This window comes from Chrysemys picta, chromosome 14 (genome assembly GCF_011386835.1).
Source record: "Chrysemys picta bellii isolate R12L10 chromosome 14, ASM1138683v2, whole genome shotgun sequence".
NCBI lineage: Eukaryota > Metazoa > Chordata > Testudines > Emydidae > Chrysemys > Chrysemys picta.
Genome location: NC_088804.1, coordinates 6,266,430 through 6,278,830, shown reverse-complemented (window position 1 = coordinate 6,278,830; position 12,401 = coordinate 6,266,430). Strand labels below are relative to the sequence as shown.

Here is a 12,401-nt window from a genome sequence, read left to right as displayed (position 1 = left end):
CTGGGCAGTAGTTCTGCCTGCACAGTGTCTTCTCCCCACAGGCCCAGGAGATCCAATATCTCCTGTCTACTTCAAGCCGGAGTGTGTCTGGAGCATGTAGCCATTATGGTCAGCTGGGCAGTTGCATACAGCAATGGAGAACTGCTAGGTTTGCTCGCCAAGCAGGGCAATCAGGAAAAAGGCATTTAAAAATATGCAGGTCTTTAAAGGGGGTGTGGGGGCATTCCAGTCTCTGTGACCCCTGTGCAGTGGAGTTCACAGTTGTGACCAGAACAGTCAGTCGGGCATTGTGGGACACCTGTGGAGGACTGTTGGGGTCAACATGGGTAATGCATTGTCTACAACAGGGGTGGGCAAACTTTTTGGGCCGAGGGCCACATCTGGGTGGGGAAATTGTAGGCAGGGCCGGGGCAGGGGGTTGGGGTGCAGGAGGGAGTGCAGGGTGTGGGAGGGGGTATGGTGTGCAGGAAGGGGCTCAGGGCAAGGGATTGGGGCAGAGGAGGGGTGCGGGGTATATGAGGGGGTCAAGGCAGGGGGTTGGGGTGCAGGAGGGGTGTGGACTGCAGGAGGGGGTTTAGGGCAGGGGGTTGGGGTGCAGGAGAGGTGAGGGGTGTGGCAGGGAGCTCAGGGCAGGGGGTTGGGGTGCACAGGGGTGTGGGGTGCGGCAGGGGGCTCAGGGCAAGGGGTTGGGGTGTAGCAGGGATGCGGGGTGCAACAGGGAGTTCAGGGCAGGGAGTTGGGGTGCAGGAGGGGTGCGAGGTGCAGGCAGGGGGCTTAGGGCAGGGAGTTGGGGTGCGGGGTGCAGGAGGGGTTCAGACTCCGGCCCGGCACTGCTTACCTAAAGTAGCTCCGGGGTGGCAGTGGCGTGCACCGGGGCCAGGGCTGGCTCCCTGCACGCCTGCCCTGGCCCCACGCCGTGCCGTGGAAGCGCTGCGGCCCCTGGAGGGGGGGGGCGAAGGGCTCCGTGTGCGCTGCCCTTGCCGCGCCTCCAGGTACCTCCCCCGAAGCTCCCATTGGCCGCAGTTCCCCGTTCCTGGTCAATCGGAGTTGCGCGGTGCAGTGCCTGGAGGCAAGGGCAACGCACGGAGCCCTCTGCCCCCCTGCCCGAGGGACGTGGTGCTGGCTGGTTCTGAGAGAGACGCGGGGCCCATAGTGGGCAATCCCGTGGGCTGCATCCAAAGCCCTGAGGGGTTGGATCCGGCCCGCGGGCTGTAGTTTGCCCACCCCTGGTCTACACTCGCACTGCATCGGCCTCAGTATCTCAACCATGGCTCAGTGCCGCTTGGGGAGGTGGTGTTACTGCGTTGTTGTAACAGGGCATTTGTATCGGTGGGAGACAAATGTAAGTGTAGACACAGGCACAGCTAGGTCAGTGCAAGGCGGCTTACGTTGACGTAACTGGGTATTGTAGACCCGGCCTAACTTTCCTGTGATAGCTTTAGAAACCTGTAACAAGCTGTTTGATGGGAAACGAAGGCAGATTTCACTTTGTTGCAGGAGGTATTATTATTTGGTGTTGACTAGACCATGGAATTGTGGCAACCACTATGGTATGGGGCAAAGGAAGCAGTAATGACCAAGAGGAAAAAATTAAATCTTTGAACAGTTCGATTATTTGGTTTGAGTGAATGGTGAGGGAGGAAAGCGGATTCTTGTTTTCTCTGAACTGGTTGGCCTGTCTCCCATACAAGCTAAGAATCTGATCAGCGTTTGATTCATATTCAGCTCATTCACAAGTAGGGCAGGGAAATAAATCAGAATGAAGGGAGAGGTGTTTGATAACATAATTATTTTATATACAAAAGTGTGATGTTTTAAAACTTAATAATATTAGTAAAAAGTAATAAACAATTATAAAGTCTAACAAAGCCATCTTTGATTGGTGGGGAGAAGGTCTCATTCTCACAGAACTCTCTAGGTTTGAGAGCTCCAGCTACAAAGAGAATGGACCCAGATCAGGGCTCCATTACAGTAACATTTTCCAGTACACTGATAATGTTTGCAGATGACACAAAAATTGGGGGAGTGGAAAATAATGAAGAGGACAGGTCACTGACTCAAAGCGATGTGGATTGCTTGGTAAGCTGGGTGCAAGCAAACAATTTGCGTTTTAATACAGCTAAATGTAAATTTATACATCTGGAGACATACAATGTTGGCCATGTTTACCGGGTGGGGGACTTGATCCTGAGAAACAGTGACTCTGAAAAAGATTTGGAGATGGTGGTGGATAATGAGCTACCAGTGCTGTGGCCAAAAGATCTAATGCAATTTTTGGATACATAAAGAGGGGCATCTTGAGTAGGAGTAGAGAGATTATTTTACCTTTGGATTTGGCAATGGTGTGATCACTGCTGGAATCCCGTGTCCAGTTCTGGTGTCCACAATTCAAGAAGGGTGGTGGTAACTTGTAAAGGGTTCAGAGAAGAGCCATGAGAATGGTTAAAGGATTAGAAAACATGCCTTATAGTGATAGATCCAAAGAGCTCAAGCTATTTAGCTCAACAAAGAGAAGGTTAAGGGATAACTTGATTACAATCTATTAGTATCTACATGGGGAACAAATATTTAATAATATGCTCTTCAATCTAGTAGAGAAAGGTATAACATGATCCAATGGCTAGAAGCTGAAGTTAAACAAATTCAGACTGGAAATAAGGTGTGAATTTGTAGTTAATCATTGGAACAATCCACCAAGGATTGTTGTTGATTTTCCATTACTGACCATTCTTAAATCAAGATTGGATATTTTTCTAAAGGGTCTGCTCTACAAATTTTTGGTGGGAAGTTCAATGGCCTGTTATTCAGGATGTCGGACTAGATGATCACAATAGATCCCTTCTGGCTTGGAATCTCTAGACATACCTTCTGAGAATGCCAAGTGTAGCGGAAAGGGATTTTCCTAAGGATTACCTTTTTGTTGTGTTTTCCTGCTCTCTGTAGATGAACATCTGCAACAAACCTCCTAATAAGACAGCTCCAGAAAAGGAGGGTGAAGCAACTGTTGAAGTCCAATCTCAGCACACCCGAAGGAATGGCTGGAGCTGGCCTCTACATCCCTTCCAGATTATTGCCTGGCTGTTATATCTCTTCTTTGCTCTGATTGGTTTTGGAATTCTTGTGCCTCTCTTGCCTCACCACTGGGTGCCTGCTGGATACATTGTATCCTTTCAACTGACAATTAATGTTATATCACAAACACAACTTCAACTATAATGGAACAATGATGGTATTTTTAAGTTTATCTAGGTACTGTAGATAGCCCTGGAGATTGAAATAATCTGTATGTCATCTCCTGCCTTGAGATAACTTGCTTTCCTCTAGTCTACATAAAACACTTTTGAGATTTTTTCTCTTCCACTACTTTAATTGTGTTATTAGCATTCTGCTCTATCCTTCCTAGCTGAGCTTTCTTCCAGGGATATCTGCACATTTGTCGTGTTATGAACTGCTGTCTCATGTTTGTATTGATATTTGTTTGCACTGGATTGCAAGCCCATCAGAGACAAACCTCATCCCTTTTGTTGTCTGAATAGTGCTACATAAATTTGTGGGATTCTGTAAAATCAGAGAGTCTCAAATTCTGGCATAAGGAGTATTTATTGGTGAGCTGCAGAAAGATGGCTAGTTATATGGTGTTGGCTTTTCTTGTTTCCAATTGCTAAATCATGTTAAGATAGCTACAAATGCATTCATTTCCTAATATTACTTTTCCATGCAATAATTGCTATAGTTGCCCAAAGGATGTTATACGATTATTAATGGGAGGGGAGTTAGTCTATTCAAATGTGAATGTAGAGGGAGCAGAAAGATCAGGTGGATGAGGTAATATCTTTTATTTGACCACCATCCGTTGGTGAGAGAGACAAGCTTTTGAGCCATACCGAGCTCTTCTTCAGCTGTTCAAGAGCTCTGTGTGGTTCGACAGCTTGTCTCTCAAGCCAAGAGAAGTTGGTCCAATAAAAGATATTACCTCACCCTTGTCCCTCTAATATCCTGGGACCAACACATCTACCTCTACACTGCATATGGTGTTGGAGGAACAGTCTGTTAGGAGACAGTCTCTCTAAATTTGGCCCACACCCTGGAAAAAGTTTGGGAATCCCTGCTATAAATATTTATTCATGGAACAGATACAGTAACAGTGACTATGAGTGACAGGGCAGGTTCTGCTGGATTAATAACCTTTCCTGTTTTCCATAATGAGAGTGTTCAGGAAGAGTTATTTGAATATTTTCTGTATTATGATGGAGCAGACACGAGTCCATATTTAAGGTTGCACCAGATAGATCAATATCTCTAGGTAAGCATGTGTCCTTGCATTCAAGTTCCATCATCTGCCCCATCTCTGCTATCCTAAATATTTATTAACTCTGCCTGCTTAAGCCAAAACCAAAATGTAGACGTTTATGTGGTGTCCATATCATCAACTTATCCGGTCACTATTCAAAGATCTTTTGTGTTCAGACATCCTACAATCAAAAGATTTCTATAAGAACTAATTTCTACCTTCTCTTCTATTTGTGAATCACCTCCTTGTTGAGACTTGAATCTAGGTCTTGCCAATTCTCTGTTTGAACATTTGGGTAAATGTTCTGTATATCATCTGTCCCTGAGAACAGCTTTCATAGTAACAATAAAATCAGCCAGTGGATCAATGAGATCCAAGTTATAATACCTGAACTTGCTTATAAAGTGTTCTGTAAAGAAGGTAGTCTTATGCCCACATCTTTAGTTTGTGCTTAAGTTGTATCTGTTTTTCACCTGAACTGGTATTTTTCCATAAACAGCATACTTTACCAGTGGAGCCTAGATTACATAGTCCTAATGTACAAATGGCCTTCTGTAGGACTAAAATCCTACTCACATATTTGTACGTGACAGAAAACCTAGAAGAAGATTCCAGGACTATCTTTGCTCAGAGATTCTCTACGCAGATAAAATTTTGCATACAAATGTATGTGTTAAAGTTACCTGAGAATCTTGAAACACATTCCACCCACAAGGTTCAAAGCAGATTACACATTACATCTGAGAAATGTCTATGCTGCAGAGACATATACAGTTGCTACCTTGAGGTCTTTTCTTGCAAGTTCTTTGGGTCAGGGATTGTCTTTTTGTTTTGTGTTTGTACAGCTCCCAGCACAATGGGCTCTGTTGTATTAATTTAGATGGAATATATGGGCCCAAAGAGTCAAAGGAGTTAACATAACCCAGTCACAGTCTGTGATGGTTCTCGGAGTACCCAGGACTGTGAGTCACCTTGTTACCTCCTTGCCTTCAGCATGTGGGAGTCTTGCTTGTGCTTAACTGGGTGTCAGCTCCCTGACACCACCAGCCTATTAGCTCATCTGGCTTTTTTCCAGCATGGAATAAGCAGCGATCTGCACACAATTCTTCACCCTGCAAACTTGGGTGCCTCACAATGCTTTGCTGTTGTAACTCCCATCTGGGCTGTTCACAAACCAGCCTTCCAGCATTCAAGTAACACCCTGAGTACCTGTGTGTAACTGCAGCCTGCCAGCACAGTCCAGCTGTACTTTGGCTTCCATCAGCCTTTGTTACCACATGCACGGTGACCCCCACACACTCCCAGTTCTGGATTTTCCCAAAAAACATGTGTTTAGCATTGTCCGGCTCTCCCTTGGACAGTCTGGGGATCAAGATACAACAGCTTCCCATCTCAAGTTGAGTTACCCACACAGTTCACAACACTAGATTAGTTTTGATTAAAGAATAAAACAAGTTTATTTAACTACAAAGATTTTAGGTTTTAAGTGAGTTCAAGTATTAGGGCATTAAAGTCAGAAATGGTTACTAGAAAAATAAAGATAAAACGCTTCCTAATACTAAACAAACCAGACTTGGTTTCAGGTGATGTTCTTACCAGAGATATTCAGTACATTGCTGACCAAACTCTCAGTCCAGAATCTGCTCCCAAGTCCAGTGGCTGTTTCTTTTGTCTTCATGAGTGAAAAGAGAGAGATGGACAGGGAAACATAACTTGGGGTGTTTTTGCCCCTCACTTTTATAGTTTAGTCCTTTGAAATGCATTTTCCTAAGAGTGACCCCTAGATAAAGTTCTATCCAGTGGAGAGCAAGGAGACATGGAGTCTGGTGGGGAAGAGGCGTTACGCTGTTTCTTTTCACCTATGTATGCTAAAATGCAAATGTGTTTGTCTCTTGTCTCCCCCCCCTTCCATGCCAAAAATGGCCATTTGATAGGTGATGGCCCATTAGCTTTGATGACACCTGGCTGGGGGCGTCAACTTGTCCTTTATCTTTGAGAAACAGGTTTACTCACTTCCCAGACTTGCCTGATAAACACACTTCAGTCATGGTTTCAGCTTATGTTCATAACTTTACATATAATGTTGCTACATACATTTCACCATGGTAATATTGACCAGCAAGTTAATAGTTTTCAAGTGATACCTTACAAGTCATTTTTAAACAAAGACTATTACAATAGTGTGTTGGGTGTGACTACAGGGGTGCATTCCATCATACTACCCCTACCCAAGCATTGTGATCTGGGCTATGCCAGCCCTTACTTTGCCTTGCAGGTTAACAATAGGTGCACCCCAGTCCCCGAGACCCTGTGAAGAGTTCCCCTTGTAATGTTCAGCCCCTTATTGACTGAACATTCACAGAAGTACCAGGTCTGCTCTCCCCCAAGGGGCAGCGTATGCACCAGCTTGTATGATTCAACTCAGGATCAGCATCTTGCTTAATATCACAGCACTGAAGTATATTTATAGTGAAAACTGCAAGTTTATTAGCAAAGATCGAAGTGAGAGTAACTAAGGAAATTGGAAACAAATGGTTATATAAAAAACATAATCATAACACACTTTCTAGAGACTAAATTTAACTAACAAGCAACTCTCTTGTCTAAAGAAACTTACCTCATTCAAATTCTTTTATTCAGCATCTTCAGCCAAGATTGGCTGAGATCCTGTTTTTGCAAATGTAAACACGCTGCCTCTTTACTTCCTGCAGGATAAGGGGATTTGTTCTTTGCCTTCTTCTTATATCGCCAAAGTTCATTGTCTGTACTCAGACACAGTATAAACCCCAGTGGCTTCTCTTTCCTGTGTGCTCTTCCCTATTGACTTCCCATCTCTTTGATAACTTCATATGTAAATAGTTATCCATTGTGCTAACTTACAATGTTTTTAACAACATCATGTTCCCTTCCTCTTTAGCTAGAGAAAGTTTTTAGAAGGAATCCCTCTCTTGTCTGACTTTCGTTTGGGGAGAAAAGAGAAGAGGTTAGCTGAGATGGGCTGGAGCTGTTGTTATTGCCGTTGTTAAAGTCCACCCTGACAGAGACACAGGTGAATCTTGTGTGTGACGGAAAACCTGTTTCTCCACCTCTGCCTTGATACAGACTTCAGGAACATATTTTCAGTGTACATACATAACTCCTTACATAGTGTCTGTATGTACATATCACAAGAACATTAATTACCAATTAAAACTGGATCAATTCATGGAGGTTAAATCCGTTAATGGCTATTAGCAGGATGGGTAAGGAATGGTGTCCCATTCCTACAATCAATAATAACGTATCTAACTTTGCTGTACCCAACCAAAATAATAAAAAACTGTGTTTTTCTCTGATAGAGTGGGTATGTTCTGGTCTGTGGGGAGCTTGCTTCTGACAACGAGCTTGAAGGGGCTGGGGTTGTTTGAAGGCTAGAAGTGGGGGATCAGGAAAGATTTATTTCAGGATGCGGTCCCCATTGAGTATGAGTTATAGTGGTTTGATGATACCTTGTATGGGTTCCGTTGAGGGGTGGTAGGTGATAACGAAGGCTGTGCAGTCGAAGGAGGTTTTATTTCTTTATTGAAATAGGTTTTCTTGGGTATTTGGGTGGCCTGTCCATGATGTGATCTACTTCTCTGGTGGAGTGTCCTTGTTTGGTGAAGGTGGTTTTGAGTGTGTTAAGACATATATCCCGGACTTTCTCCTCAGAGCATTTTCTGTTATAATCCTGATATTAGTTCATTAAGAATACCGTGACCATATATGATGAGTCTGCGTGTTAATGCACCAATCCACCTTGAATGGTCCCTTAGAATATGTGCTAACTACTTATGCTAAACAATCTGTTCCACCTTGTATTTAGTTGTGATGCTCGGAATATCTTTCCCAGACCCGAAGAAGAGCTCTGTGTAGCTTGAAAGCTTGTCTCTCTCACCAACAGAAGTTGGTCAAATAAGATATTACCTCACCCACCTTGTCTCTCTAATATCCTGGGACCAACATGGCTACAACAATACTGCATAAAATAATTTGCACACATTCTAGATCTGATGAAGAAGAGCAGTATTTATTTAATCAGCACTCACAATAACTCCCTCTCCATAATAAGACCCATCTCCTTTGAGAATTGGTACAGCCAATACAGTAGTGGAGATCTGTATAGACAAGAGCTGCAGAAAGGAAAGTTACTTTCTAGGAACTCAAGTATCAGAGGGGTAGCCGTGTTAGTCTGAATCTGTAAAAAGCAACAGAGGGTCCTGTGGCACCTTTGAGACTAACAGAAGTACAGGGAGCATAAGCTTTCGTGGGTAAGAACCTCACTTCTTCAGATGCAAGTAATGGAAATCTCCAGAGGCAGGTATATATCAGTGTGGAGATAATGAGGTTAGTTCAATCAGGGAGGGTGAGGTGCTCTGCTAGCAGTTGAGGTGTGAACACCAAGGGAGGAGAAACTGTTTCTGTAGTTGGATAGCCATTCACAGTCTTTGTTTAATCCTGATCTGATGGTGTCAAATTTGCAAATGAACTGGAGCTCAGCAGTTTCTCTTTGGAGTCTGGTCCTGAAGTTTTTTTGCTGTAAGATGGCTACCTTTACATCTGCTATTGTGTGGCCAGGGAGGTTGAAGTGTTCTCCTACAGGTTTTTGTATATTGCCATTCCTGATATCTGACTTGTGTCCATTTATCCTCTTGCGTAGTGACTGTCCAGTTTGGCCAATGTACATAGCAGAGGGGCATTGCTGGCATATGATGGCATATATAACATTGGTGGACGTGCAGGTGAATGAGCCGGTGATGTTGTAGCTGATCTGGTTAGGTCCAGTGATGGTGTTGCTGGTGTAGATATGTGGGCAGAGTTGGCATCGAGGTTTGTTGCATGGGTTGGTTCCTGAGTTAGAGTTGTTATGGTGCGGTGCGTGGTTGCTGGTGAGAATATGCTTAAGGTTGGCAGGTTGTCTGTGGGCGAGGACTGGCCTGCCTCCCAAGGTCTGTGAAAGTGAGGGATCATTGTCCAGGATGGGTTGTAGATCACTGATGATGCGTTGGAGAGGTTTAAGCTGAGGACTGTAGGTGATGGCCAGTGGAGTTCTGTTGGTTTCTCTTCTGGGCCTGTCTTGTAGCAGGAAGCTTCTGGGTACACGTCTGGCTCTGTTGATTTGTTTCTTTATTTCCTTGTGTGGGTATCGTAGTTTTGAGAATGCTTGGTGAAGCTCTTGTAGGTGTTGGTCTCTGTCTGAGGGTTTGGAGCAGATGCGATTGTACCTCAGTGCTTGGCTGTAGACGATGGATCGTGTGGTGTGACCGGGGTGGAAGCTGGAGGCATGAAGGTAGGCGTAGCGGTCGGTGGGTTTTCGGTATAGGGTGGTGTTAATCTGGCCATTGCTTATTTGTACGGTGGTGTCCAGGAAGTGGACCTCGCGTGTAGATTGGTCCAGGCTGAGGTTGATGGTGGGGTGGAAGCTGTTGAAAGCATGGTGGAATTCTTCCAGGGTCTCCTTCCCATGGGTCCAGATGATGAAGATGTCATCAATATAGCGTAGGTAGAGAAGGGGCATGAGTGGATGAGAGCTGAGGAAGCGTTGTTCCAGGTCAGCCATAAAAATGTTGGCATATTGTGGGGCCATGCGGGTGCCCATAGCGGTGCCACTGGTCTGGAGGTATATATTGTCACCAAATTTGAAATAATTGTGCGTGAGGATAAAGTCACAGAGCTCAGCAATAAGTTGTGCTGTGTCATCATCAGGGATACTGTTCCTGACAGCTTGTATTCCATCTGTATGTGGGATGTTTGTGTAGAGAGCCTCTACATCCATGGTGGCTAGGATGGTGTTTTCTGGGAGGTCACCAATGCATTGTAGTTTTCTCAGGAAATCTGTGGTGTCACGGAGATAGCTGGGAGTGCTGGTGGCGTAGGGTCTGAGTAGGGAGTCCATATATCCAGACAGTCCTTCGGTGAGAGTGCCAATGCCCGAGATGATGGGGCGTCCAGGATTTCCAGGTTTGTGGATCTTAGGTAGTAGATAGAATAACCCCGGTCGGGGCTCTAAGGGTATGTTGATTTGTTCCTGTGTTAGTGTAGGGAGTGTCCTGAGTAGATGGTGCAGTTTCTTAGTGTATTCCTTAGTGGGATCTGAGGAAAGCGGCCTGTAGAATTTGGTATTGGAGAGTTGTCTGGCAGCCTCCTTCTGGTAGTCAGACCTGTTCATGATGACAACAGCACCTCCTTTATCAGCCTCTTTGATGATAATGTCAGGGTGGTTTCTAGGAACTGTGGCTCTTCGAGTAGATTATCTGTATAGATCCAAACTTCCTCAATCTTTTGTAGTAATTCTGAAAAAGCAAAAGGAACTGGCGGCATCAGAGTCACAGTTCTTTTATTTAACTTCATTCTGAAAGTTTGGTTCTGTGAGGGAACATACATGTGGCCCTTGTGACAGGTTGGATCACAGAAACCCCCTTGGGGCTGCCAACTGATGTACCAAGACTACTTCTGCCCCTGCTTTCCCTGCCAGCTTGGGACTCAAGCACCCTGTCTTGTTGAGCCAGACATGCCAGTCTGCTCCAACACCGACCCAGAGTCTGAACCACGTGCCCCAAAACTGCAGATTTAACTGAAAGCAACTTAAGAAGTGTTCCTGTCTTTAATACTCAGATGCTCAACTCCCAATGGGGTCCAAACCCAAATAAATCTGTTTTACCCTGTATAAAACTTATACAGGATAAACTCATAAATTGTTCGCCCTCTATAACACTGATAGAGAGATATGCATAGCTGTTTGCCCCTCCCACCCAGGTATTAATGCATACTCTGGGTTAATTAATAAGTAAAAAGTGATTTTATTAAATACAGAAAGTAGGATTTAAGTGGTTCCAAGTAGTAACAGACAGAACAAAGTGAATTACTAAGTAAAATAAAATAAAACACACAAGTCTGAGTCTAATACAGTAAGAAAACTGAATACAGACAAAATCTCACCCTCCGTGGTGTTCCAGTAAGCTTCCTTTTACAGACTAGTCTCCTTCTATGTAAATCATGCGAGGTGTCATTGGAAAAGTTAGGATTTGCTGAATATGATTATCCTATTTGTATGCATGTATCATTTTTGTATCTGAAGTTATAAATACTGACTATGTATCTGTACTTCAAATGGTAGTTACACCTGGGTAACGCCCAGTAGACAAGATGCTTTCAGTCTAGAGGTGGGTGGGGATGGGCCTATTCAGGATAATGGGTCATTAGGAAAAACAATAGGCCTTGGGAGAAGCTTATCCCCCACCTGAGCCTTCCTGAGAACACTTCAGACAGCCATGACTCTACAAGCCACAGTAATGGCTGCCATGACTCTACAAGGACATGTGACCAGGCCACATGATTCTGGACTCCATCTTGGGATATTTTTCCACAAACTGGTTTGGGAACCAAGCTTTGAAACAAAGAGTTCCCGCCAAATGCTAAAGCTGTATAAGGCAGGGAATGACATCATCTGGGGTTCTTCACTTCCCCACCCAAGAAGACTTCTGCCAACACCTGAGGAACAAAGACTGAACTGGGGGAAGCGCTGGATCCAGGCTAAAGGGATTTCTAGCCTATGTATGAAAGATCTGGGGAGTCCAAGGTGTAAAGCAAGTGCAACTTGCCCCTTAAGAATCTGCAGCCTGCTTGTATAATTTCTCAGGGTGAGAATCTGCTAATTCATAGCCAATCTATTTAGTATATTAAGCTTAGGTTGTGTGTGTTGTTTATTTGCTAGGTAAGCTGCTTTTATCTGTTTGCTATCACTTATAATCACTTAAAGGCCATCTTTTGTAGTTAATACACTTGGTTTTGTTTTAATCTAAACCAGTAAGCTTTGACTGGAGTGCTTGTGGAAAATCTTTGCTTGGTTACCACAAGAGTGCATTGTTCTCTTCACATTGAGGGAGAGGCGGACCAGGTATTAAACACATATACTGGCCAGATTTGACCAGGGCAGGACAGTACTGCTCTGGGGTCCTAGGCTGGGAAACTGGTGGTTAGAGAGCCTGCGTGTAACTGCAGCTGGGCGTGTCCCTACTGTGTGAATGCTGGTGAAAGTGCAGGCTGGAGGGCTTTGCAGCTTGTCACAGCAGTACAGTGAGAGGGAGCCCAC

At 44.5% G+C, this 12,401-nt stretch overlaps 1 protein-coding gene and 1 long non-coding RNA gene across 18 annotated transcripts in view; both read left to right on the top strand.

Moving 5' to 3' along the window:
- ZDHHC1 (zinc finger DHHC-type containing 1) overlaps nt 1-12,401 on the top strand; it is a 59,533-nt gene that overhangs the window by 14,687 nt on the left and 32,445 nt on the right. For all 17 annotated transcript variants that reach the window (XM_065566792.1, XM_042852016.2, XM_065566800.1 and 14 more), the window contains one exon: nt 2,944-3,162. In XM_065566792.1, coding sequence (XP_065422864.1) covers nt 2,944-3,162 — 219 coding nt within the window. The remainder of the gene's footprint in view (nt 1-2,943; nt 3,163-12,401) is intronic.
- LOC135975555 (uncharacterized) lies at nt 4,791-7,623 on the top strand. Its single transcript, XR_010592466.1, has 2 exons — nt 4,791-4,957; nt 7,209-7,623. It is a non-coding gene; the product is annotated as an uncharacterized LOC135975555 (long non-coding RNA).